The sequence below is a fragment of the Chelonia mydas genome, chromosome 4, assembly GCF_015237465.2.
Source record: "Chelonia mydas isolate rCheMyd1 chromosome 4, rCheMyd1.pri.v2, whole genome shotgun sequence".
In the NCBI taxonomy this organism is placed as follows: domain Eukaryota; kingdom Metazoa; phylum Chordata; order Testudines; family Cheloniidae; genus Chelonia; species Chelonia mydas.
Window position 1 is genome coordinate 26,224,725 of NC_057852.1, and position 26,323 is coordinate 26,251,047.

At 43.2% G+C, this 26,323-nt stretch overlaps 1 protein-coding gene across 5 annotated transcripts in view; it reads right to left on the reverse strand.

Moving 5' to 3' along the window:
• UNC5C (unc-5 netrin receptor C) overlaps window positions 1-26,323 on the reverse strand; it is a 345,359-nt gene that overhangs the window by 7,786 nt on the left and 311,250 nt on the right. For all 5 annotated transcript variants that reach the window (XM_037896935.2, XM_037896936.2, XM_043545436.1 and 2 more), the window contains 4 exons: window positions 23,373-23,541; window positions 19,430-19,663; window positions 10,687-10,836; window positions 9,285-9,449 (listed from right to left, as the gene is read on the reverse strand). In XM_037896935.2, coding sequence (XP_037752863.1) covers window positions 9,285-9,449; window positions 10,687-10,836; window positions 19,430-19,663; window positions 23,373-23,541 — 718 coding nt within the window. The remainder of the gene's footprint in view (window positions 1-9,284; window positions 9,450-10,686; window positions 10,837-19,429; window positions 19,664-23,372; window positions 23,542-26,323) is intronic.

Below are 26,323 nucleotides of genomic sequence, written 5' to 3' on the forward strand. Positions count from 1 at the left end.
GAACTCTATAGCCTAGTAAAGAGGATAGGAAAAAAGTAGGTAAAGTACAGGTAGAAATCCCTTTATGTAAGGGTCCCTTTAAATACAACACACGAAGGCAAGCAACTGAATATTAACAAAATGTACAGGTGCTTACATGCAAATGCTAGAAGTCTAACTGCTAAGATGGGTGAACTAGACAGTCTCACATCAACTGAGGATATTGAAATAATAGGCATTACAGAAACTTGTTGGAATGTCGATAATCAGTGGAACACAGTAATACCAGGGTATGAAATATATAGGAATGACAGAGTAGATTGCACTGGTGGGGGAGTGGCACTACATGTAAAAGAAAGCATAGAGACAAATAAGGTAAGAATCTTAAATGAAACAAACTCTACCATGTATCAGGGGGTAGCCATGTTCGTCTGTATCCACAAAAACAATAAGGAGTCCGGTGGCACCTTAAAGACTAACAGATTTATTTGGGCATAAGCTTTTGTGGGTAAAAAACCACTTCTTCAGATGCAACTGAAGAAGTGGTTTTTTACCCACAAAAGCTTATGCCCAAATAAATCTGTTAGTCTTTAAGGTGCCACCAAACTGTACCATAGAATCCGTATGGGTCAGAATTCCATGCTTGAACAATAAGAGTATAGTAGTAGGAATACACTACTGACCCCCTGATCAGGATGGTGACAGTGATTGTGATAGGCTCAGGGAGATTGGAGAGCCTACAAAAGCAGAAAGCACAGTAATAACGGGGGATTTCAACTATCCTCATATTGACTGGGTACATGTCACCTCAGGACATGATGCAGAAATAAAATGTCTGGACACCACAATGACCGCTTCTTAGAGCAACTAGTCCTGGAACCCACAAGGGGAGAAGCAATGATTGATTTAGTCCTAACTGAAGCACAGGATCTGGTCCAAGAGGTAGCTTCACCGCTCAGTAATAGTGACCATAATATAATTAAATTTAACATCCTGGTGGGTGGGTGGGGGGTAATACCCCAAAAAATCAACATGGTCACTTCAAAAAGGAGAACTACATAAAAATGAGGAGGCTTCTTAGACAAAAATTAAAAGGAGCTGTGTCACAAAGGTTAAATGCCGGCAAGCAGCAGGGGGGAATATTTAAAAACACCATAATAGAGGCTCAGGCTAAATGTTTCCCCTTAATCAGAAAAGATAATGAGATGACCAAAAGAATGTCACCATGGTTAAGCAGCAGAGTAATGGAGGTCATGAGAGACAAAAAGGCATCCATTAAACTTTGAAAGTCAAATCTTAGTGAGGATAATTAATAGGAAGGAGCACCAACTCTGGCAGGTTAAGTATAATTAGGCAGGCCAAGAAAGAGTTCGAGAAGCAACTTGCTAAAGATGCGAAAACTAACAGTAAGAATTGTTTAAAGAACATCAGAAGCAGGAAGCCTGCCAAACAGGCAATGGGGTGACTAGATGACAAAGGTGATATAGGAGCACTCAAGACAGATAAGGCCGTTGCGGAGAAGCTAAATGAATTCTTTGCATCAGTCTTCACTGCAGAGGATGTGGGGAAGATTCCCACACCTGAGCCGTTCTTTTTAGATCTGAGGAACTGAGGAACTGTCCCAGATTGAGGTGTCTCCGGAGAAGGTTTTGGAACAATTTAATAAATTAAACTGTCATAACTGTCACCAGGATCTCTGTGTGTGGCCCAAAAGCTTGTGTCTCTCACCAGCAGAAGTTGGTCTAATAAAAGAGATTACCTCAGCCCACTTTTCTCATCAGGACCAGATGGTATTCATCCAAGAGTTCTGAAGGAGCTCAAATATGAAACTGTAGTAAGAAACAAACTTCCGTACCAGATGACTGGAAGGTAGCTAATGTAATGCCGATTTTTAAAAAGCCCGTCAGAGGGGATCCTGGTCATTACAAGCTGGTGAGTCTAACTTCAGTACCAGGCAAACTGGTAGAAACTACAGTAAAGAACAGAATTACCAGACACATAGATGAACACTATTTGTTGGGGAAGAGTCAACATGGCTTTTTGTAGATGGAAATTTTGCCCCACCAATCCATTCGAATTCTCTGACGGTGTCAACAAGCATATGAATACGTGTGATCCAGTCAATATAGTTTATCTGGATTTTCAGAAAGCCTTTGACAAAGACCCTCACTACTAAGCTCCTAAGGCAACTAAAAAGTTATGGGATAAGAAGGAAGGTCCTCTCATGGATCAGTAACTGGTTAAAAGATAGGAAACAAAGGGTAGAAATAAATGGTCAGTTTTCACAATGGAGAGAGGTAAACAGCAGTGTTCCCCAAGGATCTGTACTGGAACCAGTGCTGTTCAACATATTAATTAACGATCTGGAAAAGGGATCAGTGAAGTTGCAAAGTTTACAGATGAAACAATCATGAATAATTTTGTAAAGTCCAAAGCTGACTGCGACCTCCCTAACCTGGGTGGCTGGGCAACAAATGTCACATGAAATTCAACATTGATAAGTGGAAAGTAATGCACAGTTGAAAAAATTAATCCCAACTGTGCTTATATAATGCTGGGTTCTAAATTAGCAGGTACCACTCAAAAAAGAGATCTTGAAGTAATTGTGTATAGTTTTCTGAAAAGTTCAGCTCAGTGCTCAGCAGTGGTCAAAAAGGCTAACACAATGTTAGGAACGATTAGCAACAGATAGAATATAAGACAGCAAATATCAAAAATATAAATAAATATAAAAAATATAAGGTGTGCCCACACCTTAAATCCTGGGTCAGTTATGTCCCACCCCAAAAAGTTTATAGTGAAACTGGAAAAGGTTCCAAGAAGCGCAACTAAGTTGATCAAGGTTATGGAACAGCTTCCCCACAAAGAGAGACTAAAAATATTAAGGCTTTTCATCTTAGAATAGAGACGATTAAGGGGGAGGCATGACAAAGGTCTATAACATCATGAATGATGCGGGAAAAAGCACCAAGAGAAGTGTTATTTACCCTTTCCCACAATACACAAACCAGGGTTCACCCAATGAAATTAGTAGGCAGCGGGGTTAATACAAACAAGAGGAAGTATTTTTTCACACAATGTACAATTAACCTGTGGAATTCATTGCCATGGGATGTTGTGATGGCCAAAAGTAGAACTGGGTTCAAAAATAACTAGACAAGTTCATGGAGGATAGATCTATCAGTGGCTGTAAACCAAGATGGTCAGGGATGTTACCCCATGCTCGGAAGGACCCTAAACCCCTGAGTGCTGGAACATGGGGTGTTCTGTACATTCCCCCTGAAGGTCTGGTACTGGCCAGTGGCGGAGACAGTGTAATGGGCTAGATGGAGCACTGGTTTGACGCAGAATGGCCATTCTTGTGTTCTTATATTCTTATGTTGAGGGATCCCCTGAGATTTTCAGGAATGAGGTTATCCATTAAGTGATCTCAGCAGGCCAGATCATAGAAGGTGCTGAGTGCCCTCAACTACTTCTGAAAACAATAGGAACTGAAGGTGATTGGCAGCCTAGAAGCCTGAGAGAAATCTCCCTAGAGTATGTTGAAGTGATGGGAGCTGTCCTTCAGGAACGGGAATGTATAGAGGATATCACAAGATATTTAAAGTGTGTTGGGGGCCCACTAAAAACCCAACCAAAATCAGTCCGTAGCACCAGACAGTCTACTAACAGAATAGCTCGTGCAACGTGCTTTTCATCTGTCGGTATCAAAGCACATTACAAAGAAAGGAAAATATCCCCCCCCAAAAAAAGGAAAACTATCCCCATTTTACAGATGGGGAAATTGATATAAAGTGGCTTGCCTAAGGTCATTCAGAAAGTGAGTGGCAGAGATGAGGCTAGAATCCAGGTGTCTTCTGTGATCACTAAACTGAAAAGAGAGACAGCTCCAAATAAAACTGTGCATGAATAAGACCCAAGCCTCTCAGCTGAGTCATGGGTGCTTTAAAAAAGACGAAATACCGAATGGGAATTTTTTAAAAAGTACGAAACCCGCCCAAATTGACATTTAATGTAGACAAAGGCAATCAAAAAAGCATCAATACATGATGTAACTTACACCTGCAGCAGCACAAGGGAAGTGATTTTAATAATCGATTTAGCTGATTGGAAAGGAAAAGCAAAAGTTATCTGTGAACTACTAAAGCCATAACAAAATCTACTTTAAATGTCAATTTCTTTAGTTTTCTTCTAATTAACGTGTTGCTCTGTATAATTAGCTATAGGAGATGTCCCACGAACACAACCGAGAACAGTCTCAAAACTTTACAATGCCTGGCCCAAGCTGCCATCACACAGCTTCCAGGAAATCTCATTCGCCTGCACCTCACCCGATAGCAGCAACCGGTCAAGGTTTCCCTAAACACTAGTATATAGTGGGAATAGCAGGTGTCAGCTCCATTCCTGGGCTTTGGATGGAATTATCCTGTATTTCCCTTGCTTCCATTTCCCTATCCACTCCTTTTAGTGTCGAGTCCATTCCATCCATGCTTTTTTAAAATGTTACATCATGACTTTTTATGCTAGCCATTGAAATACTTTGCTGGAGAATTATCTTCACACTAATGTGCACAAAGAACTACTGACTATGGTCTCTCTAATCACATACCAAACTACAGTGCTTGGTGTATGTGAGCAAAAGGCCTGTGTCAACAGCAAATTCTACAACATTGACCCTGTCAGAGCTATTAACCCTGTTCGTAGAGGCTGGTATCCTGGAACATGGAAGATACAGAATACAGGTTCTTCAGAGCAGTGGTAACTGGGAGCATCATAGAGGTGACACTTTCCCTCTCCATCTCCAGGTCAAAGCATACAATGGACAGAGTTCTCAGTGCACTCTGAAAGTCTGGCTGTGGCTCTGTGGTTAGCTGTTTGCCCTTGTGAAACTCAGGAATATTGCAGGGTTCATAAAGATTTCTGCACAAGGGCCTGTTTCTTTGTGGGGAATTGGGGTCTCCTAGAATTAAGGACTGGGCAAAGACTGAAAACCTCCCACTCTCTCATATTTCCATACATTATCAGGCAAATTCCAGTAGTCTCATCTGAGATCAGACCCCATTGGGGAAGTCTCTGTGCAGATACGTAGTAAGACACTCTCCCTGGCCTGAAGAGTTTACAATCTAAGCAAAGACATACAAAGCGTGGGAGAAAGATGCATTATAATCCTTACTTTAAAGGTAGGAAACTGAGGCGCACAGAGATTAAGAGACACGCCCAGGGTTGCACAGGGAGTCTGTGGCAGAGCCAGGAATTTGACTTAGATTTCATATCTCCCAGTTCAGAGTCCTAACCAACCACACAAGGCCGTTATTCTTCTCTTCGCTGTAGACAACTACACACGCTTTCTCTAGCTTCATCCCAGGACTTCTGTACTACAGTCTAGCTGGGGTGAGGCAGGTTAGGAGCCATCCTATGCATAAGAAGCCACGTGCTCCTTGCCATCAAAACTAGCACAGCAATAAAAGCTAATTCATGTGGTGACAGCGTCCTGCATGTCAGCTCTTAGCACTGATCGCCCCTTCCACGGCGGATGTGGGAATACCACCATGCACCAACTACGATGAGCAATTCTCATGATCCTTAGCTTCACTAATGAGTGCTATTTTCTCCCTGCTTTAATCCCGGCTGGACGGAATCACAGCACAAGACAATAGTGTTATTTCTGTTCCCTTTGAAACTCTTACCAGATCCTATTACATATAAGCAGCAGAAGATAATTACAGTGTGTACTTGAGTTTCATTAAAGCTACCACCAACTCCTTCACTTCTCTGCTAGGTTAAATCAGAGATTACCTCAACGCAGCACTTACCCAGTAATTGTTTGTGATAGTAGTTTTACCATCTGTCTTTAATGTTATGTTGTCCCCAGTTGAATATACAACTTTACACCCAATAACCAAGCAGATGTTATGGGTAATGGTGCACATTGTCAGGGCCCTGCAGAATAAGTAACTTTTGGCTGTCATCTCACAGCCCTTCCGAAAGTCACCCACAAGAACTCATTTTCCATGATTTCACAGTTCAGAGTTTGCCCACTCTCTCTTCTCAGCCAGAAAAATGGTTACATGTGAGTAGCTGCTCTATGTAATAATGATACCTACTCCACTGTAGCTGTGCCTGGCTGATCTTGACCCTTTGACCAATTCCTTTATAGGGGTTTATAATAAGGAACATGAAAGGGAAAATAATTCAGGAAGAGGATGGGTGTGTGTGTGTGTGTGTGTGTGTGTGTGTGACGTTTTAAAAATGAACATAGCGATTGATAAAAGGTGTCAGCTTCTCCAGCCATGGAGATTGAAGTCCTCTGTCTATCCATGTACAGCATAGGAAAGTTCAAAGCAAACTTCCTGCAAATACCTTGCCCATGTGACTCAGTCCTTCGAAGTGGAAAGAAGTATCGTAGGGGTGAGAGGATAGTTCATTCTTCATGCCTTGCAGTCCTTGCCAGCTAGGATGCAATAAGTGCCTGTTGGAGGGTAGGGGGGTTTGTGCTTTCTGATCTAATGATACTTTTGGCATGCCAGTGACCATACTATCTAAGGCACCATTCATTAAGAACTGGGGCGTGAAGGCTACCAACATTTTCACATAGGTCAGCAGCCACTTGATAACAACACTGACTTTTTGGGTCACTACCAACCAGATGTGAATCTCATCTGCTGACTTATAGATAAATGCCTCTCTTTTTCCTTACCAACCCTCACAACTATCTCATTTACACTGATTTAGTTATTTATTTATCTAAGCTATCAGCTGCTTGTGGAGAAACCTCACTGACATTTCTCCCGTCCTTCCTATCCAGAAGGATCATACCGCAGCAGAACCATGAAAGAAATCAATTTCTTTATCCTGGAGAAACTGACAGAAAGTCTTTATGTTGCAGCCACACTATTTGAAGGATCATTTCTCCACAAAGGAGGGATATTAACTTCCTTTTCATTTATTTCTATGCCCGATCCACCATCCTTTTCATCAGCCGGCATACGTGCAATCCAGACAGAAGGCAGCCATCAAAGGGGCAGACCCCGACCCCTCCCAAATTCTGCTGCTTCTGTTGTTGTTGGAGCTGTACAGTTATTGAACTTTGCAGACCTGCTGGGCCTGGAAAGTGAAAACGCCATCCAAAGCCAGCAAGGGTGAAGCTGTGTGGCTCAGAGATATGGCCTGTGGATTGGAAAGTGCCGATGGTTGCTGTGGTATCGTGAGATTCCTTATTAATGTCAGCGGGGCCTTTAACTAAAGATGTTTGTAAGTCAAAGGGCTCATGAAACTCTGGGAGGAAATGGTGATCGCACTGTAGTAGGCTGTGGAAAAAAGAGAGGAGGGCTCTGCAGGCCAAGCTTATTTCTCTGTAGAGGAGGACTATCCTTGACTATGAGCCAGGGAACAAGACATAACCAGTCTGTCATTTCATACGGTGTAGGAGAAAAAGGACACAGGAGAAAGATGGCATTTGTTTTGGTGATTATAGTGGGTTTCCTCACCCCTTTCTGGTATCTGAGCCAGGGCTCTCCTTTGCCAGACTTGCTCGACTTGTAAAGGTCAGACCATAAGGAGACCTTGACATTTCACCAACTTCAACATGCTGCAACCACTTTTTGACTTATGTCCCTATTATTGCCACATGTGCTTGCCTCCTAGGTACATGATATGATTGCTCTCAGTTTCATCATGATGATGTGATTTCCTGATGTAAATCTCACAAGGTTTCCAAGCTGACTCATACGTAATCATTTTCTGATGTTGCATCATTCACGTTATTTCAGGGCACTGAGTGTCCCGGGCACCTAGCTGGTATGACATGAGACAAGCTGGTTAAAATCCAGATGGATAGCAATTCTCCTCCTTTGTGGGACTCCCATCAGAGGGCTCTGTGGATAACATGGCTTGGTGTGTGCTCCCACCTTGCTCACAGATGCTGCCAGTGGCTCTTTGTGAAGCAGTGGCTGGTCAGAGCGGTAGAATTTTCCCCTATCCTCAACCTTAAAGAATCATTTACCACTAAGTTTTACTATCCCCAAGTGTTAAAGTCCTTCAAATCCTAAGGTCACGAAAAAAAAAGGGACCAGAGCAGTGTGCCACTGCCAAACTCCTGTGTCATCTCCAACACTTTTTCCCTTGTGGTATTAATTTTGGGACATAAAGCAAAAGACCCAGCCCCTCAGGCTCTTTTCCCTAGGCTGATGCACTCATCCACTCTCAGATCTACAGATTATCTTCCCTACTGCTGCTCCTGGGAATATTTCCCTTCTGTACCTTCTACATTTCTCCATTCCTCTAGTGACCAGAAGAATCTGATTTAACATAACAGTCATGACACACAGCTGCAAAGTGAGCTGTAAGACTCATCTATTTCCTCAGGCTTTTGCTTGAGTGTGTGACGACAGAGACTTGTTTTAGAGAACCCTGAAAATTGGCACTGCTTCAGTAAATGGTGTATACTGTTTTTTAAAGAACATGCGTGTGCTCAGGGCACATCTGATCGGTGTAATGTAGACATCTATAAATATCTAAATATACAGCTAAATATAAAAGAGGACTGGTGCCTTTCAGGAGAATGGCTCATTAGGGTCCGCTAGCCATTCCGCTTTCACTGAGATACAGCTCTACTTTTAGTTAGCCGTGGGCAGTTTTATGCAGTATGCCAAGCCGCTGGAACTTGGCAAGAGCAAAGACTGAAGGGAAAGCCTGTTCCAAACCTAATGTCTTATGCTCCCTATTTCATAGGGGTTATTGTCAGGGCTCAGAGTAAACTGGTTTATATCTATCCAGCACACTTCTCCCTCATGAGTACCTGGTGCTTCGAGAACTATGGATTTAGGAAGAGTGAGTGGACATCAGGAGACATGACCATCCTATGTTTTATAATGTAAAAGAAGGTGTGCTGAAGAAACAGACCCCCCGTGTACGCAGGGGAAATAAGAAGCTCCAGGGAGGAAAGGGAGAAACACCAGGAACACGCCTACCATTCCTCCCTGGTCCCTTTTGAAGGAAGGATGCTCCCTTCCAGAGGAGGGAATAGACAAAAGCCAACTGAGCAGCCAGGAGGAGCATGAGGAAAGAGTGAAGAAAGCAGTTGAATCCACACCTGCTATCTAGCATCCATGAGAAGGGAAAGTAGCTACAGCAGTTATGAGAGAGGGTGGAAAGCCTGGTACCTCCCAGCCACCAGGAGGAAGGAGAGAATTAATGGGCACGGCAAACAAGCATGGGGAATGTGGGCAGGTTAAGGGATGTTTGCTGGGAAAGTACTGCCACATTTCCCCCTCACCGGTCAGCATGGAAATGGCTGGGCCCTTTACCTCTGACACAGTACAGTTGAGTTGGAAGATCTGTCCTTCTCCTTCGACCTGCCGTACGCAGAGTTTACAAACCAGCTCCAGCGTGCTCAGGCTGAACCTTTCCAGGGTGAAGGTACAATGTAGATTTCTCTGACACCCACTCCAGATGTGGTAAAAAGGAATTTCCTGCAGGAGGAAAATTAAGGAAAAATTTGAACTGATCCTGGGCATCTACAGTCTTAATGTATCTCAGCAAATTCTCAGCTCATCTCCCAAAAGGCTCTGGAATGAATATGGCAAATGGGGTCATGAGTGTTGTGAGGAGATACAGTGCGGCCTCTCTGAAGAAGATCTGGCTCTGCTCTTCAGGATGGTGGTCCCCAGTCTAGCGTCCCGTGAAAAGCATTCACTGCACAGGAGACTAGCAACTGAACCACACAATGGAAACAGACAGAATAAAAACAAGCAAATCCTCCCCTGCCTCTCAGTGATGAGAAACCTTCACAAATCCCGGGATGCTCCGCTGTTTTCTCACACATGTTACAAAGGTGGGTGTGTTTGTTTTCCTGCTTCCTTAAGGCTGAACCTGCTGCTTGAGTACAAAGGGCCTGGGTCCTCGAAAATGCTCAATGCAGCTCCCACCTCTCTGTACTGGGCCCTAGTGGCCAATGCTGGAAACAGGCTGAAGGGTGCATGTATTCTGGCTGGTAGTAACCCCATGCACTAATCCTTGACTCTAAGGCTATCCTTACACAACAGCTTATATCGACATAACATGTATCGCTCGGGGGTGTGGGTGAGGGTGAATAAATCAACGGACGTTACACCGACAGAAGCGTCGGTGTGGACAGCGCTGTCAGCAGGAGAGCTTCTCCCGCCGACATAGCTACTCCCGCTCGTGGGGGCTGAAGTAGTTAAGCCAATGGAAGAGCCCTCTCCTGTCGGCTTAAAGTGGCTACATCAGAGAGCTTACAGCAGCACAGCTGCGTCGGTGCATCTGCGCCACTGTAAACTCTCTCGTGTAGCCGTGCCCTAAGTTCTGTCCTCTCAGCACTGAATTTTCCTGCCAGAAGCAGATTTCCTGATTGTACTGATCAAAATTCCCTTTTAACAATGCACTGGGAGAGACATTTTGATTTTCATGCAAAATTAAACAAACCATGGCCTGTTACGTGGCCTGGCACTAATGAGGATGGTTAAAAGAAACTCCTCTCCACTGCTCAAAAAAATTGAAAATACACACTGTGTGTAACAGAGGGGAAAGGGCTGATTATGGGCAACCTTCAGAGTACAGGAGCCTGAACAGTCACTGTGTCTCGTTTTTAAAAGAGCACTGCGCAACTGTGTCTCGCTACGTATCTTTAAGCCCTTCTGTTCTGACCCATGCGTTTCAGCCATCGTCCAGGCATTCTGTCATTTTTACCTGGTATTTAGCCAGCAATTTGCTCTTCCAGAGCGAATGGGCAATGTCGTGAATGGACAGACGGAGGTTGTGGGTGCTTCCCTTAAAATGCAGAGCCTTTGGTTCTTCCAGTAACTGTCCTCCCATCTGCCTCTCCAACTGTAGAACTTCCTAAGATTCAGTAAGAGCAACAGAAAGTGGTCAGCTTGGAGACATTATTTACAAATGTGCCATGAAAGGACATGCTATAATTCTGCTCCCTGACAGTCAGCTGCAGCGGACGAGGTAATCTGTATAACAGGGAAGATACGCACACACACCTTGTAAGGAATAACACTGCCAGGTAAACACACATCTATTACAGGAAAGACATTTGTATGAAGGGATCGGAGAATAATCACACACATCACTCTTATGGCTTTACATCATACATCTAGTGCAAGAACACAAATACAGCCTGTATTATCCAGGAGAACCTGGATTTCCTTTTAGGAAATACATGACATGACAGGCTGGTCCCACGTTCGGCTTGCTTAATTGCTTGAGAGAGTCTAGGTCAAAGCCCAAGCACACAGGCAATGGTTGCATATTGATAAAGCGTCACCCTGGACACTACACACCCTGAGGGCACTTAATAGCAGCCTTAATGTGTTGCCTTCAAGAGCTCCTACCCATGAAGGTGTGGTCCCATCAATATACAACTGGTGATTGGCACCAACCAATCAGATTATCCCTGTGAATCAGAATATGCAACAGCAATAAGAAACCTGTTTGTCACAGGGCTATTATTACCTACTGAAAACATGCAAAACCGTAGAGAGAACACTGTGATAGAGAGGTATGTATCTAAGCGTGAAAGCACAGTGGTTCAGAGAGTGACTGGAACAGTGACTGATCAATGGCTGATGAGAGACGGGGGAGAAAAGCTTTTGCTCTGATACACAAAATTAATAATATGACTATGAGTAATGACACTTACAGTGAATACTGGGCCTTCTCCCCTTCTCTGCACGCTACCCACAATAACAATGCCAGCCACTGGCAATGTACATGAAAGACGAAAGCACAAATGCATATATGCTGCTCTTGTATATAAACCCAGCCAGATGCACGATCACACACATGCACTAGTTTTGACATACACACCAAATGCGTCACGCACACACAGGTGCACACCGAGCACCACAGACCAACAAGAAATCAGTGGCTTTTGAAACCAAGAACAGAAAGTAAAAGATGGGGTAATTGAAGTTGCTTCCACTTCAGCTGTGAGGCATAATAAACTGATGTTGATCACATTCAGTATCTAGTTAGCATAATAGAGAAAGCTGATGTCCCCAATGAACCTGGCACCTGACAAATTCTAAAGCTAAAATGATGTTTGTTTATCAGCTATTAGAAGAAAAGAAACATAATTAGAAACCTTTTAGATTAAGGTTGTGCCAATCAATCAGTTCCAGCTTCTTTCCACTGTGCCCTAATTACCTCATCAAGATGTCTAAAGAGCAATCGATAGTAATTATCTGATTACTATAGATCTTCATTATGTTCAAATTATCTCTCTGGGATGTCTGAAAGAAGATTCATGGTATTTTGTGTGGTAATTGTACCTACCAATGTCTCAAGCATACATACTGGCACATGTGGTTAAACAACAGACACTGAGAAGGCCTGTGTGTGAATAGCAGCTTTGACTACACTCATCTACTTTCCCCACCGCTGGAGTTGGGGCTGCAGCGGGAGCTGCTGGTGCTCAGTATTGCTAGTGGGAAAAGAAGACACTGGATTTGGGTTTCTAATTTTAGGCATACAAGCTTCGAAAGATTGGTCTTTCTCCCTGATAGACATTTATGGGAATGGAAGAAACTCACTGTAAACCTCTGCTGAAAGAAGCTGAGGCTCAAATTCAGGCTAAACCACAGAAACTGAAAATGGGGAGAAGAAGGGATACCCAGTTCATTGCCTGCCTTTCGGCACGCCGGCACAGAAACGTGTGGCCTTAAGAACTTATCTGTGCTGCCTTTACACCATGTATTGCATTACTTGCCTCTTTGGCTGTTTGTTCTACACGGCCATGACCTTCTAAGAGAAGAAACCCTCAGCCTGTGCCTTTCTATCTCTAGTTCCAAATCCTGACCATTAAGTCCGCCTTTTCAAAGAAGTCGGAACAGGCTCCCACCTTGTTCCTCTCAATGCCCACTGCAAACCTAACAGATTGTCGTCTTAGTATTTATCTATAAAGAATGTTATATAAGGTGTCAAATGAAAGCTTATCTGATACTGGCCACAATAAATATTGTGAGATGTGTGGGGTTATTCAAGAAGTTGTAGGCATGTACAGAAAATATGTATTAACTATGTAAGCAGGAAGGATAGATAAGCGGGTTTTTCCCAGACTCCTTTTCAAAGGAATGTTGATTTGCCCATCTGCCTAGGTCTCCAATGTCAATCAAGCACCGTGCAGGTCAGTACAAAGCAAGCTTCATTTGCATATTAAGCAACAGGAAAAGGAAGTTAAGAGGAGAACGAGAAAGACAATATGGCATCAGCACATCAAAGAACAAACAGTGCGGGAGAAGACCTTTGTCTGGAGGGTACCTTTCAAGGGGATGTATTTCAAAGGTTTTCTGGTCTGTGGGGAGAAGGAAAAGGAATGCGGTGGTGGTCCATCACTGAGGGAGCAAAAAGGACAACCCTTTTTGTATCCATGAAAGCTGGATCCTTTTTGTATCCATACAAGTTAGAGATGCTGGGAGGTTACTTTAGTTGAGAAACTGAACGTCGACAAAGATTTTAGCCTGCTAAAGTTAAGTTTAGCCTCCTAGAAACTTATTATACCTTTGTTTTATTTTTTAACTGTATCTGTTCCTACTCGTCTTACTCACTCTCACTTGACTCCCTAACTTTGTTAATAAACTTCTCTTTGTTTAGCTCCAGCAAGAGTCTCTTTGCTAAGGAAGAGGGGTAACAAGGTCAATCCATAATTCTGGGTACCTGGGAAAGTGTCTCACGCCTCCTTGTATAAGCACCTTGATGACGCCAGTAATAAGATACAAACTTATACCCTCTTAGGTGTCTTTTTGTTGCGGTTGAATAAAATACGTCTTTGCTCAGCAATGGCCCTCATTCAGTATCCTCACCCCGACCATGTAAGCAAGATACGAGCTACCAATATTTTGAAGCTGCCTTCTAATTAAAGCCACAACAGGAAGAACTTACATTTAATATAAGGTTGTGGCTTCAAAAAGAAGATATATGATTTGCTTTTCTCCATGAGACAGGACATATGTGCATGAATCCAAATAACCAATAAGAAAGTAACATGAATAATATGTTACTGGAAACCCAATATCACACAAGGGCAGAAGGTAAAAGCAAGTTGGCATGCCTGTTAAATTGTGATCTGCTTCATCGATACAGTGTGGGAGTTGTCTTGTGGACCTGTCTCTTCTGTGATTGCCATATTGAGAAAAGGAGCTCAGCCACTAGAGTGACAGGAGCCATTTAAATGGATAAGCAATGATTCTCAAGCATTTCCATACTGTGACCCATATGACAACCGAAATGTTTCAGGTCCCCCCTCCCCTCACATCTAATCATAACGAAAGGGACCGTGATTGTGATCCCCCCGAAACTTGTTTGCAACTCCCCTGGGGGTCACACCCTTCAGGCTGGGGACTTGTGGAGTGAAGGAAACTCGACTATGGATCAGCATTAAAGCAGGAGTCAGCACTTCTGCTTCACAAACAGAAGGAAAAGAAACAAGCAGATTTCACAATAACCAAGCCATTATTTGTGACAAGTCATTAGACTCCCCAGACGGCTCAGGCAGTTCTAGGGAGAGAGAGTTTACTCTGCATGATTAGCGGGAAAAGCTGTTGGATAAATACAGCACTGTGCTTTCTATAGCAACTGCTTATCGTTCCTTAGTAATTGTTGGGATGGATACACTACCGGTCAGATTTCTTATTTCGAAATAATAATAGAATGCATTTGGCTGACTATTAAAATAAATACTTAAACCCCTAAAAAGGCTCCCCAAGAAACTCCCCAAAAAGCTGCAAGGGGAAACTGCCTCCAATCTGCTTCCCACCCCCAACCTACTCCTCTTTGACAGGGGTGCTGGAATAATTCCTATTATAGTGGGGGTACTGAAACCACAGAAACCATGTATTTGGTGTTTATTACTACTACTTCAAGCCAGAGGGTGTGGCAGCACCCCTAGTTCCAGCACCACTGCTCTTTAATGTGACTAAATTCAGCTCTGGGGAATACAGATTCAGCAACCTCTCCTCTGGGATGTGAGGAGTTCCAACCCGTGTCATCTGCCACTTCTCTGGTCTACCCCCAGTCCCAAATCACTATTATCCCAGACACCCTTCAAATCTCTGTCAAAGTCCTGAGCAGCTCTTGTTCCTACTTGTCCCTTCACCAAGGGAAGGTCATGCCTGACTAATCTAATTGCCTTTTATGATGAGATTACTGGTTCTGTGGATGAAGGGAAAGCAGTGGATGTATTGTTTCTTGACTTTAGCAAAGCTTTTGACACAGTCTCCCACAGTATTCTTGTCAGCAAGTTAAGGAAGTATGGGCTGGATGGATGCACTACAAGGTGGGTAGAAAGTTGGCTAGATTGTCGGTCTCAACGGGTAGTGATCAATGGCTCCATATCTAGTTGGCAGCCGGTATCTAGCGGAGTGCCCCATGTGTCGGTCCTGGGGCCGGTTTTGTTCAATATCTTCATAAATGATCTGGAGGATGGTGTGGATTGCACTCTCAGCAAATTTGCGGATGATACTAAACTGGGAGGAGTGGTAGATACGCTGGAGGGGAGGGATAGGATACAGAAGGACCTAGACAAATTGGAGGATTGGGCCAAAAGAAATCTGATGAGGTTCAGTAAGGATAAGTGCAGGGTCCTGCACTTAGGATGGAAGAATCCAATGCACCGCTACAGACTAGGGACCGAATGGCTAGGCAGCAGTTCTGCGGAAAAGGACCTAGGGGTGACAGTGGACGAGAAGCTGGATATGAGTCAGCAGTGTGCCCTTGTTGCCAAGAAGGCCAATGGCATTTTGGGATGTATAAGTAGGGGCATAGCGAGCAGATCGAGGGACGTGATCGTTCCCCTCTATTCGACACTGGTGAGGCCTGATCTGGAGTACTGTGTCCAGTTTTGGGCCCCATACTACAAGAAGGATGTGGATAAATTGGAGAGAGTCCAGCGAAGGGCAACAAAAATGATTAGGGGTCTAGAGCACATGACTTATGAGGAGAGGCTGAGGGAGCTGGGATTGTTTAGTCTGCAGAAGAGAAGAATGAGGGGGGATTTGATAGCTGCTTTCAACTACCTGAAAGGGGGTTCCAAAGAGGATGGCTCTAGACTGTTCTCAATGGTAGCAGATGACAGAACGAGGAGTAATGGTCTCAAGTTGCAATGGGGGAGCTTTAGATTGGATATTAGGAAAAACTTTTTCACTAAGAGGGTGGTGAAACACTGGAATGCGTTACCTAGGGAGATGGTAGAATCTCCTTCCTTAGAGGTTTTTAAGGTCAGGCTTGACAAAGCCCTGGCTTGGATGATTTAACTGGGAATTGGTCCTGCTTCGAGCAGGGGGTTGGACTAGGTGACCTTCTGGGGTCCCTTCCAACCCTGATATTCTATGATTCTATGATTCTGCTCTCCAACTTTCCACCCAAACCCTCCAGATCCCCTGAAACCACCACGAACCTTCCAGTTATAGATTGGATCCCTTATTATTATTATAAATTATTTGTATTGTGGTCATGCTAGATGGCCCCAATCATGGATCCACTGTGCAAAGCACTGTACAAACACATCACAGAAAGAGGGCCCCATCCCAAAGATCTTATAATCCACTTTTTGCAGCCCATCAGTGTTGCCCCTCAATCAGCCAGAAGAGCTGCCATAGCAAAAGCATTCCCTGCCCCTGTCATTATGCAGAGCAAAGGATTGGGACCCAGCCATCAAACCATGGCCTCATGCATGGCACTGCAAAGTGCCGCTATTGAACCAAGCCCCACCACACAGATTTTGGTTATCTTCCATGCTTCTCCCTTAATCTTTGTGGTAGAACCGGTCACACAGGGCCTTGCCAGATCAAAATACATTGCAAGGCCTCGTTCATAGTCCTTCATTCTGAGGCCAACCTACTTTTTCCCTTCCAAAGCCTCTTGCAGAAAGCAGACAATGCGAATATCACTCTGTGGACAGGAGGCCACGAGGCACTTGTTCACAAGTCTCTGTCAACTGTCGCCCACCCTTGTAAGCCCAAACATGTTACCATTGGTTCAGTGATAGACCCAGAAGGACTCTTCAGATCTGACTCCAGAAGACACAACGCTGCCAACACCGAGCCCTTTGTAGTACATTCTGAATAAATAACTGAGAGCTGTAGAGGAAGTGAGGGATTAACCAGCAAATTACAAACCAACCTTGCATTCCGACATCCTAACATCAACACAATCTCTCCAGTGATTTATACTCCGTAAATTTCTCTCTCTTTCATTCATTATCACTGCATGTTATAAAGGATTTTCCCTCCATTTTACTCAACTGTTCTTGTGATCCTTTGCACAGTCTTATTTATTCAGGTGAACTTTACTGGACAGAGTTCCAAATGCTCAAATAAACATTAAAAAAAATCCACTGAATGGTGTCTAATTGAATTCAGGCATCTCCTGTTGCCCAAGCTTTCTACTCTGAAACTCACAGCAGCGTTCAAACGGCTCCACTATTTGCTACAAGGCAGCTTTGAATCACTTATTTTCACCTCAGAGCTTAATAAACCAATGAAAATTCCATTAAGACCACTTGTGGCACCTTAGAGACTAACCAACTTATTAGTCTCTAGGGTGCCACAAGTACTCCTTTTCTTTTTGCGACTACAGACTAACACGGCTGTTACTCTGAAACCTGTCATTAAGACCACGTGGAGCAAAGGGAATAGAGGCATAAGGGCATCTTGGCTTTTGGAGATCCTCAGCCTCGTTGGTACAGAAGTCCCTTTTTCCAACTTTTAAAGAAAAAGAAATCACACTATGAGAAAATAATTATGGTTTCCAAAGGGGTTCAGCTCTGACAAAATCATAATTCGCTAGATCAAGTTCTCAGCCGCTTTATAAACAAACTCAGTGCTAGTCTCCACTCCGCTCTTCAGTCCACTGCTTTGCTAAATTTCTCATAGCTATAGAAAGTACTCCCACCACTCCAGTGACAAACATAATAAACTGTAATGTCCAGGAAGACAGGATACTAAGCAGCATTTGAGATGAAAGTGGAATTTTCCAGCCACAGTGAAGTCAACACTCTGAGAAACACAAACATTTCCCATATTGAGGCAGTGGGTGTGCACATGTTATGTGGCCTGTTTCTAAGTAAAGCTGTTAACATTATTCTTCTGTACACAACACACAATTCATGCTGCTTACATATCACTGGCAGTGTCGCTAATCGGGCTTCGATTAGAGTCAGGCTTTGAACTCTTCTTGCTACATAGATGGCATCTGTAGATCTGGTTATGATTACAGAAAATCTTTCTTTAACCTACATTATAATAAGCATCTGTCTTTATATGTCTGTTATAGGTACTATATATACACATGTATACATATTTGTATGTAATGTGTGTGTAAACTTATGTATATGCTCGAGTTATATACAGAGAAAGTTAGGTATACAGCTGTAGAAAGCAATAGCCTTGATGTATTTCAGCTGCAAATTCTCAGGACAAAAACAGCACACAGACAGGTATAACAAAGCAATATAAAAGCAAGTGATTAATGACTCAGGAACTTCTTTTATCATTATCAGCTATTTACAAAGAGGTATTTATACATTTCATCATCTCAAGGGAGCTGGCACTTACCATTAAAAATACATGAATAACGAATGAAGCCCTTGTGCACCTTATGGCCCTTTAATAATGCAAAATCTCAGAATTCAGGTTATGATCCAGGTAAACAAAGGAACAAAGAATGCTGGGGGGAAAACTAGTTCAGCATTTGAGTGAAACCATTATTCAAAGGACAACCTGGGGTTTGGGTGGGTTTTTTTTTCCTTTCTCTAAAACAGTGTCTTGTTGTCAGGTTCTTCCTCCAATCAAAAATTAAATACAATTAAAATAAAATGATTTAAAAATTATCTAGGATGGGGTTCTCAAACTTTTTTTGCTGGGCCCCCCTTTGGAAAGATTTCAGGCTCTGACCACCCCAACCCCCCCAAAAGTGGTAGCAAGCTACCAAACATACTCGTAGGGGCACTAAATGAAGCATGTAATCATTATCCTTGCTGCCAAAGGCGCTGAGGTCTTTCAAAAAGTGGAAAGTAGTGTTACCATATTTCAAGTTCACAAACAGAGGACACTACAGGGAGGAGGGGCAAATAGAGGTGGGGGTACAGCAATACTAGATCGTGCCACCTTTACTTCTGCGCTGCTGCTGGCGGCGGCACTGCCTTCAGAGCTGGGTGCCCGACCAGCAGCTGCCACTCTTCTGCTGCCCAGCTCTGAAGGCAGCGCGTTCGCCAGCAGCAGCAAAGAAGTAAGGGTGGCAGTACCGTACCATCTTGCACACACCCCTCCTCCTAATAGTCTTGAGATGCCCTTTTGAGTCAGGACCGCAAGTCTGAGAAACGCTGATCTAGAAAACATAAATTACAAGCCACAGCACACTAATGTAGGGTCTATTCACTGCAATTACTGCAATCCTGCTAGAGCTAGATGGTAAAGCATACGGCATTTACCTTAAGGGCATCCTGAGTGTCATCCAAGCAGTACACTCGGATGCTGTATTCCAGCGACGAGCAGGAGAGCGGCCCGAAGATGGCCAGCTTGAGACGTTTTGCTGCTGCTTTGGTGGTTGACTGTCCCACCAGGGCGTAGGTGCTAAGTGTTTCTGTCAGGATATGGCAGGATTCTGGGTCTAGCTGGATGTAGCATGGGGTGGTGAAGTTCTCCTCTCCAACCATCACCACATCCTAAGGGATAAACAGGCAGAGTTAGAGAGCCAAAGCCAGACACCAGAGAAGCCCATTTGTTTTGCATTAATCAGGATTGGGCTAGGGGCCAGACAAAGCCTACTCAGAGATAGAGCCTCGACTGCAGAACTCATCCAAGTCCCAGAATTTATCTTAAGTCCTTGCTGTTTGGGTCATTTTATTAATCAACATTTAACATTCCTCTGCTTCTAGATTCCCTCCTGGGCGGGTACAGGGAGATGCAGCTGCATGCTAATGGTCTATACCTGCCATTGGCTACATAAAACTTTCGATTGTTTTACATGCAGCATGTAGGTGCTTTTAGAGTGATGAGCAGAGCAGGGCGAATTATGTAAAATATCACAAAAATTTTGCAGGAGAAATGCAACAACATTTGTTGAATGACCTATCCGAGGAATTTTATTTGATCAGCTCCAGACATGAGCATTCAATACATTATCTAAGTGAAAAATAAGAGTCTTAATGTCTTAATTCTCATAATCAGTGGTTGTTAGAATTCAGACAGAAGTAACCTCAGTGATGGCCGATTGCCACATGTACAAAGAATATCACCTGCTGCATCATCAGAATAATCCCTCATGACAAGACTGCCGGGCCAAGGCAAAACACATACAAATCAAATACAAACAGACTGCTTTTTCACCGTCTTCCCTGTGCTTAGAAGGAAACAGCCCCCCTGCCATTTTCCACATTCAAAACTGTACATTATAGTCTCCACATGGCACAATGTGCTTTAAATGGCTTGGCAAAAAAATAAATAAAAGGTGATAGTAATAGATTGTGCTGCTGCTAAAGCAGCTCTGGGCTGCGTGCGGTGCTGCAGAACTCATCCACTCTGCGTTTGCTGTCATGAGGCGAGGAGCAGGGATCTGGCAGCGGACCGAGCAGCTGGAGTCAACCGAGTGTGAGAGCAGATTCAGGACCTCCGGCTAAGGAAGGGCGAATGCAGCACATTTGCAAAGGCGACATCACCTTCTCCAGGGCAGAAGAGAGGCTGCCATCTGCAATGCGGATTACACCCCCCTACCGGCCGCGTCACGAAACAGTTGTGCTGGCCCTGGCAGGAACTCCTTGCCTACGGCAATCCAAGCGTCTGTTGGGGGATAGAGATGGAGGAGCTGTTCCAGAAGAGAGAAGCTGAGACTCTCTGCACTGGAGCCACAGACCTTGTAGACTCTGCGGACAGCATGCAAGCACCAGTCTGGTGTCAGCGTGTTTACCTCCAGCAGCGCAACAGCTCTTCCAAGGACAAGAAAGGAGACTGGAGGAAAAAAAATCAGGGGATGCCAGGAATGAACAGAACACAAATGAGAAACATATGTATAGTGCTGGGAGATACTCCACTGGAGTGCAGGTTAGTCAGCTAGATGCGCATGAATTCACTGGCCCTGAAACCATCCCAGCGTGGAGAAAAGCTGGTGCCACAGGCAATATTCTTTCAAGGATAAACCTGGAAATGGGTCCTTGCTGCTGCCAGGCCAGGTGCCACGTCAGTCACGCTGCCCTCATTAAAACCTACTCAGAGCAGGAAGTCAGAGGGTGCCAAATTTCATGAGAGATACAGAACTGATGGTGGCAGAAAAACAGGCTTTTCAGAAGCAAACAAGTCTGCCACGAGTACGGTTAGAGGAGGTGGCATCTGACAAAATGCACATCCTATGTAGATACCTCCACTGTCTCTTCCTGTTAAAATAAAGAAACCCTATAAGCATCCTACCACTTCCTTACCCTGGGATCCAGTTATTTCAGTATTACCAGCACTGACTTCAAGCATCCCGTCAAGCTCATCAAGGTGTGTTTTGCCCTAATACTCAATGAGTCTGTAATGCTGCATCCTGGTTGCATGCCTCCAGATCAAGATCAAGAAGCAGTGATACACCAACAGCCTGAGCAGCTTACTGCACTCTGAGAATAGCGAGGAAGAGAGATGGACTATACTCAATATTAAATACACTCATATAGCCCAGGTCCTGCAGCTGAGGATTGTTTGCAGCATTGTTGTCATCTGGTACCCTGTTGAAAACAGCAGTACAAACTAGGGAGGTAGGAACCAGTTTGGAAAATACATTCTCTCTTCTAGAATTGATCCCCAGAACTGACCTTTTCACAATATTTTTCATTTGTCCTTTCTTTCTCCCTGCCTTCTGCCCCCATCGCGTCACCATTGTGGCCAGCTAAGACTGAAACCTGACATGTCAGAATCCCACAAAGACGACCACTGTTCTTCTGTATCTAGCCAACCAGAAGCAGGTGTTCCTGAGAACATATGTGTTTATGGAACTGCTTAAGAGGTGGTCTTGGTTTGGCCAAAGATTCAACCTTTAGATTTTTATCCACACCGAGTCCAAACTCTAAACCTTTTGCGTTGTGCAAGCTAAGTTTACCATGTTTTAAAAGGTTTCAGAGTAACAGCCGTGTTAGTCTGTATTCGCAAAAAGAAAAGGAGTACTTGTGGCACCTTAGAGACTAACCAATTTATTTGAGCATAAGCTTTCGTGCATCCGATGAAGTGAGCTGTAGCTCACAAAAGCTTATGCTCAAATAAATTGGTTAGTCTCTAAGGTGCTACATGTTTTAAAAGAGACTTCTAAAGAAAAATGCATCTCCATTAAAGAGTGAGTTGGATTCCTCCAATGGGTAATGAATAGTTTTCCTGTCATTTGAACTGTAATCTGAAAATGGCACTGCCATTCACTATTATGAGTTTTGGCACACAGTTTTAATATTAGTGAAAGTCTATATTTATAGAAAACCAGTCCTCAGTTGTAAATATACCAGTTGTAAAACTATTTGCAGTTTATCCCTGGTTCATATTGGACAGATACTTCTTTCTCTGTCTCAAAGAGAGCACTGAAGTGTTACAAGCTCCTTCTGCATTGCAGGGCATGTTCAGTGTCCTCCCTTGCTTGGTAGCCAGGGAAAAGGAAGATGAGATAAATCCAAAAAGACAGCTTTAATTCCAACCCTCCTGATTGTGTGTACTCGTTTGAAATAGCACGCATTGACCAGGAGCGCGCCTCAGTGCAGAGCGAACTGCAGAGATGGGGAAGAGAGGAGCTAAAGAAAAATACAAGCAACCTTCCATGAAGACTCAAGATGAAACTCACTGTCCTTAAATGCTGTGGCAAGCTGGCAGCCCTAGGGTTAAATATTTCTCTTGTGCATGAGACCAGCCTGGTGAAGGTTAGTTCTCAAAGGGTAAATCCACCTGGTCATTAACAAAGCAGAGCCAGGCAGAAAGCACTGTGCAAGTTTCCCCCAAACAACTCTGCTGACGTACCTCCAGGCCTCTTTTGAGCAGATCTGGCTAGTCATGCGTAATTTTGCCACGATATTCATTTTGTGTCACAAACAAAAGTGCAATAAAGACTGGGTCAGAGCCCTACGTCCATTTCACTTTGACCTGAGTTATATTTGAACTGAGTTATCCAGAGCTGAGAGGCTTGTGCTCTCCAGTGCACCAGGTAACTATTTCCAGTGCTTGTATAACCACATAGATACCTGAGGGCACTGCTGAGTCCATTGACAGCAAAATGTTTCACCCACGAAAATCCCAAACTTTAGGCATCAAAGTTATACATATATATTTGGGTTTGGTTTTTGTGTGTGTTTCCTTAAGACAAAGAGGGTGAGTGCTGTGTTCAGTCATGGCATATGCTGGAAGTCTGTAATCTCACTGTGAACTCACCTCCCACTGTCCCTGGGCTGCTTGGTTCTTCAGCTGGATCTTCCAGTCCTCTGTGTTTGGCTCTGCGCAATGGTGCATAGTTAGAATGACAGGCCGTGTCAGCAAAGCTCCTGGAGGCCCACAGCTCACCACGGGGGTCAAAAGCGTTTGACTGTCTTCCACTGGTGGCCTGACAAGATTATGAAAAGACGTGTTTGTTAGCTGAATTTAAAGGGACCAGATGCAGCCAGAGTAAAGAAAAGGTCCTTGTCGCAAAAGGATTGGAAATGCACACTTACAGATTTCCACTTTCACGAAGATTTTTGTAAAAAGCACCTGTTTGTTGGGGCGGAGAGAATAAAGAGCAAATAACACCTCATGTTTACAGAGCACCCTTTATTCCAAAGGATGCCAGTGCCGACCAGAAACACAGGCATCATTTCACTCACCAGTGAAGTGCAGCCAGCAGTCTTTAACACAGAGAAAACGTGAATGTGGGCTCTTGAAAGCACCAGGAGTGAGAATTTTTCACTGCCTAGACTAGAATTTTAGTGACCGCATGTGAAACGTCATAAGAGGATTCTCGTAACTGGACTGTCCATATATTACGGGCACACTTTAAAAAAAATGCATTCTGGTTTTAGATCCACCAGTATTGCAATATGATTACCAGATCCAGTGATATTCCCTTAAATTAAAAGAACCAGTAATATATCTACAAGCAGAATGAACTTTTAAAATGTGTCCACAGTGGATAGATGTAGTGTGTATGGGAGAAGGAAAAAAGGGAAGAAAAGGTGAGGGGATAGGTGCAACATGTCACACACACTTACAAGACTGGCAATATACAATGTGATAACGAGGAGGGTGGTAGTGAAATATTTGCAGTGAGGGTAGAGTAAATTAAAAACAAAGGAGAATTTGTAGTGGGCTTTAACAATGGACCACCGGGAGTGGATGAGAGGAAAGTAAAAAATAAATAAATCCCAGAATAACTACTGAGGAGTTTAAAATCATAGGATACTGTACTCACGAGTGACCTTAGCCACCCAAACATCTGGTGGCTGACAAAGATAGCAAAACATGGATCATCAAAGATATCCCTAAATTATATAGAGGACAAACTCATGATCCAGAAACCAGGAAATCCAACCATGGGAAAAGCCATCCTGGATGTAGTTCTTATAAACAGGGAGGGAATGAATGAGAATGTGAGTCCTTAGTGCAGCTAAGCTACTTGAATTTAACATAGTATGCAATGGGTTCACAGGACCCTGGGTGGCTCACGGTTGAGTCCTCTAGGTCCAATTCTGAAAACACTTAATCATGTATGGACCTGTATTCATTTAAACTTTGCCATTGATTTCTTTGGGACTACTCATATTAGCAAAAGTATGTATGTGCGTAAATGTCTGCAGAATCAGGGCCTTTGTCTCAACCAAAAAAAAAAAAAAAAAAAGCTAAAAATAATGTAAACCTTGGGTAAAATTTTCAGAAGAGTCTATGTGATTTAGGAGCCCAAGTCCCATTTTCAAAAGTGACTCAGGCACTTAAGTCATTGAAAGCCAAGTTTTGACAGTCATTTTTGAAAATGGGACTTAGGTGCTTTTGAAAATTCTACCCCTTGTCAGTACAGTTATTGGTAAAAAGCAGACAAATGAAGGCTGACATGGAAAAGCTGAAATCTCTATAAAACAGCAAATCCAGATTATATATATCTGTGTGTCCTATGACAATTAGCTAATGAATTTACTAAACTAATGGTAATTATTTTTTAAAAGTCATGGACTGAAAAGTAACAAATGTAGTATGTATCTTTCAAAAAGAGTAAAATACAGCAATTCTGTCAACTATCATCTGTTAACCGTGTTGTTTTGACATGGAAAAACAAAAAACAAAAACTCCTGAACAACCAACCACTTGTAGGGAAAAAAATTCGACTGAATTTTGTAGTCTCTTCATTGATTTCATTGGGAGCTGAATAAGTCCCTTACAAAAGACACAAAAAATCACAAGGTCACATTTTCAACACAATATTCCTTATTTTTCAATAAATAACATTTAAATAATTTAGCAGTAAATAACCAATACCTTAAACCATTCACAGACTTACGTTTCTCTCCTGTACTACAGTACTTTGGATATTAGTGGATTCAGATTTGTAAAAACTCCTGGAGGAGTCTTTCTCAGTAGGTTAAAAAGAGCATGACTTGTTATTAGAAAATCTTTAAAATCACAGTTTTTGTATTTACAGTCACAGCTGTGGCAAAGCCACAGACTTAAACATCTGGTTAACTTAACTCCATCTTAAGGGCAACTGAACAATGAGGGCGAGGGGGAAAAGCATATTGACTTATAAAGAACAAGTCATGTCACACAAACATGATAGATTTTTGGATTGAACTATAAAATTAGTGGACAAAATTAATGCAGCAGGTATAAAGTATCTTGCCTTTAGTAAAGCCTCTTCTACAGTATCTTAAATTTTTTTGCCTGAATAGTTAAAAATTGGCTTGGATGTAAGCACTGTTGTATGGAATAAAAAGAGGCTGACTGGCCATAATAATAATAATAAAAAAAGTAATGACAGCACTTAAAGCGATCTCAAAGAAGTATTAAGTCAGTCATTGGCCTATGACAGATTTTCATTACAATATAACAAATGTTAGGGCTCAGACAGAGAGAGGGCCTGATTCTGGTCTGCTTTGCAACGTATGCAGCCATTTACGCTTGCACAAACAGAGTGCAAATTAAGCATAAAATACTATCGGGTCCTAACGGAACCACTTTACAGCCATTTTGCACAGAAATAAATGACTACACAAGCTGCAGTGTGGTGGGGAACCAGGCCCAGAATGGTTAAATAGTCTCTGAATGGGATGGGAAGGAGATGTAACACTAGAAGGAAAGGTCAAATGGACTAATATGCCAGTCACGGAGGTCAGGCTATCTGCATCAACCTGCATAGCTGC